The following is a 3,510-nucleotide window of genomic DNA, read 5'->3' as shown; positions in this document are numbered from 1 at the left end:
CACCAAATACACAAAATAATGTTCTTTTTAGCAGCATCATATGACCCCTTTAAACTATCAGAAGGAAAGTTTATGACTCTTTGGCTGCATTCGCATACTCTCTGAGTAGGTACTTAAGTTAAATAAGTATTTACTTAACGAGTGCTAAAAGATCCAGGAACATGTCTTACTTGGCAAAATCACGGCGACCCTAAAAGAGTACGTACTCTATAGCCTGAATGCGTAAAAGATTAAGAGTAAGAATACCATATTGAGTAAATAGCATAATATATAATAGAATTACACAATAACGTCAGGTGATTAGAATCGAAACTCAAACGTAGTTTAAAAAACTAGTCCCGTCCAAATAGGGCTTTACTTGATGTTGTGTCCTAAAATGCCTAGAAGACTGAATGCAGCCGTTTGTGATTCCAATTCGCACTCACGAGCAACGCGTGTTAGGTGCAGAGGTGGGTCTGACTCCAGGCTACTTTTACACTGTTGCCACGGGTTATAATGCAAGTTAGCGGTTCTAAATTAACATTAAACCACGGCTTCATGGGGTTTTTTTTGCTCTAATTTATTTTTGGTTTTGTGCTGGTATTGGTATATTTTGCATGCTAGCGATAGGAATCTATCCCTTGACGTGATTGGTTGTTGAATTTTGTTACGTAGCAAACCGAGGGTTGTTTCAAACCGCGTTTCTGGGTCAGCCTTTGGGAAACTACAGTTTTAAGGAGAAAATACTCAGCAATGGTGTTGATTAATGGATTGGCCATGTGTGGCCAACGTGTGGCACATTAAAAACACCACATAGACAAATAAACAACATAAAAAACTTGATTTTCACTACAGGGGGACTTTTAAGTATGAATGCGATCCGTACATCATCTGCCATGTTGATGTTATCATATGACGTAATAACAAGCGCAACAACTTCAAAGATATGAGCGACAGGTTTAATTAATCTATCTGTTAATATCTTGATATTGATGAAACTTGCTTATTTTGTGGTCTTGTTGATCAAAGGCACAATATGTAAGATTTTAATAATAAAATATCCAAAAACCACTTGCACAGTGTGATATATTTCAAGCAGTTTTATACTTACGTTATCCCAAAAGTTACCAAGGATTTGTAAATCCAGAGAATCCAGAGAAATTCCAATTTTAAATAATGCCTGGTCCCTGGTCATTGTCGCCCATCAATGACATAATATCCGCACTATTCTCGGTTTCCGCTTGTACAAACTATGGCAACACACATGGACAAAAACGCTGCTGTACAGTTAAACTAAACCCATTACGGTTGTCGCGAATAACATGAAAATGAGCAGATCTAAATTTAATGCTGCAGTCAACACTTCTCATTTCAATGTTGCACCATGATTCTTTTTATGCGTTTTTACAATGTTGCACATTATAACCAATCACACACACGAGTCTGTTGAGCTTATTAATGCAACTGTCAATCAGAGCCGTTCAGATGAGTCATGTTTTTGGTTAATTGCACGTGCTAGCTGACTGAATTCTGCTCTCTCGTGAATTCTCTCATCATAAACAACAAAGGTCAAATGTTCGTATGATGTAAGAAATTCATACATCAAACGGTGTATAGACAACTTTATTGATTACAAGGGGAGTTTTTTGAGAGTGCTTAAAGGGGTCATATGATGCTTTTTTCAAAGATCATTATTTTGTGTATTTGGTGTAACAGAATATGTTGACATGCTTTAATGTTCAAAAAACACATTATTTTTCAAATACTGTACCACTCCAAAGAGAAAGGACAACTTGAAATCGCATCATATGACCCCTTTAAACTCGCGCTAGACTGAAATCTGTCATACTGTTCTTTGACAATGTAATGTTCCTTGCTCACTTTCTGTGTATAATTTATTCACTGTTTGAAAAACTGTGGAAGGTACAGGTAATAAAACAAATGAGTTTATTACCTCATCCGTGAACATGATTTGTGAATTCCATGCATCTCCTATTGTTCCACTCTCCTTCATAGCGTCATCAAGCTTTGAATTTGTTATTGTTTTGAAAATGCAACCTCTAGCAGCGAAAACTTGCATATTGTGCCTTTAAACAACTGCCCGTATATTTTTTTGATTGTAGTATAACCAATACATTTTGGGTTGATTGACGTTCTTATATTTTTAACCCTACTAATGTGACCCACAGTTTTATCCTTAAAGATATTTTTTCCCCAAATAAACCCAAAATCATCATCTCTTGGATATGTAATTTATTTTGTTCAAATTGTATCATTAACAAGCGAAAGTGCCTTAAATCTCCTTTCTGTTTTTGTTGTTGAATTAAACTCGTTTCATCCCTCAGGCTTATAAACAAACAAACAATAAATAAATAAATGCTGCATTGTGATTAATTATTCAAAGATATTTAACCTTGTCATTGTGCTTTTTTCTGTGTATAAAATCTCATGCTATGATGTACGCAAACCCATGATATATTTTTTTTTTGTCATTATGATTGTTCATTATTAAAGATACAACCATGGAATCTTTCCTTGATCTTGTATGTAATTATAAGTCCTGCAATTAAAGTAAAAAAAAAAACACCTCATAGCATCAGTAACTCGACAACCCTACTTGGTACGGTTTTCCTCAGCGTTTGCAATGTTTGTGCAAAGGAGTATTGCATTGCTATCCCACCCCAACACTTACGCACAATAATTATGATAAATACTGTCCAATATTTAATTATATGACTAAACTTAATTAATGACATCTAAATATTTTAGTAAAACAAGCAAAATTTATTTGAATTATATATGGCTATGCAAATGCAGTCGGTGTGAATTCATCAATTTTCAGTCAGTGAATTAATGTAATAATTATATTTTATATACTGACAAATCGGAAACATGAATACAAATGAGTAAATTCATTTAACCATTACAATAAATAAATACATTACAAGTGAACAACACATGAAACAAAGCTTTATTCAAATGTATCATTCAAACACGCCACATACTACTGCCATCTCAACACAGCTGTGCCAGTTCTGCAGTTGACCACCGTGACCATTTTCTTCAAGGCCTAAGAGATGAGAATGGGGACATCGTTGAGCCAGAGGATGAGAAAGACCATGATGATGCCCCCCTGAACCCCACAACCTTGAAGCAAGAGCAGGAGAACATGTGTGGGACAATCTGGCTGCTGCTGTTTCTGTTTCTTTGAACGGAGTAAAGTATTTTACAGTTCATGTTTTACAATTTATGTTTTGTTGTACAAAACATTTATTGTACAATTCATGACCCACAATATTTTCTAGAATATATTAAATATAAATATATTATACAAGCCTAATTCCAGAAATGTTGGGACTTTTTTTTTTATTTGAATAAAATGAAAACTAAAAGAATTTCAAATCACATGAGCCAATATTTTATTCACAATAGAACATAGAGAACATAACAAATGTTTAAACAGAGAAATTTTACAAGTTTATGCACAAAATGAGCTCATTTCAAATTTGATGCCTGCTACAGGTCTCAAAA

General features: G+C 34.4%; 1 protein-coding gene across 1 annotated transcript in view; it reads left to right on the top strand.

Moving 5' to 3' along the window:
- Positions 1-3,190, top strand: part of LOC107758214 (oocyte zinc finger protein XlCOF6.1-like) — an 11,643-nt gene extending 8,453 nt beyond the window's left edge. Inside the window, exon 4 of the mRNA XM_016575897.1 lies at positions 3,004-3,190. Coding sequence (XP_016431383.1) covers positions 3,004-3,190 — 187 coding nt within the window. The remainder of the gene's footprint in view (positions 1-3,003) is intronic.
- The last annotated feature ends 320 nt before the right edge of the window (positions 3,191-3,510 follow it).

The sequence above is a fragment of the Sinocyclocheilus rhinocerous genome, unplaced genomic scaffold, assembly GCF_001515625.1.
Source record: "Sinocyclocheilus rhinocerous isolate Xijiao unplaced genomic scaffold, SAMN03320098_v1.1 scaffold1315, whole genome shotgun sequence".
Classification (NCBI taxonomy): domain Eukaryota; kingdom Metazoa; phylum Chordata; class Actinopteri; order Cypriniformes; family Cyprinidae; genus Sinocyclocheilus; species Sinocyclocheilus rhinocerous.
The sequence above is the reverse complement of the archived record's forward strand: the minus strand, read 5'-3'. Positions and strand labels throughout refer to the sequence as shown.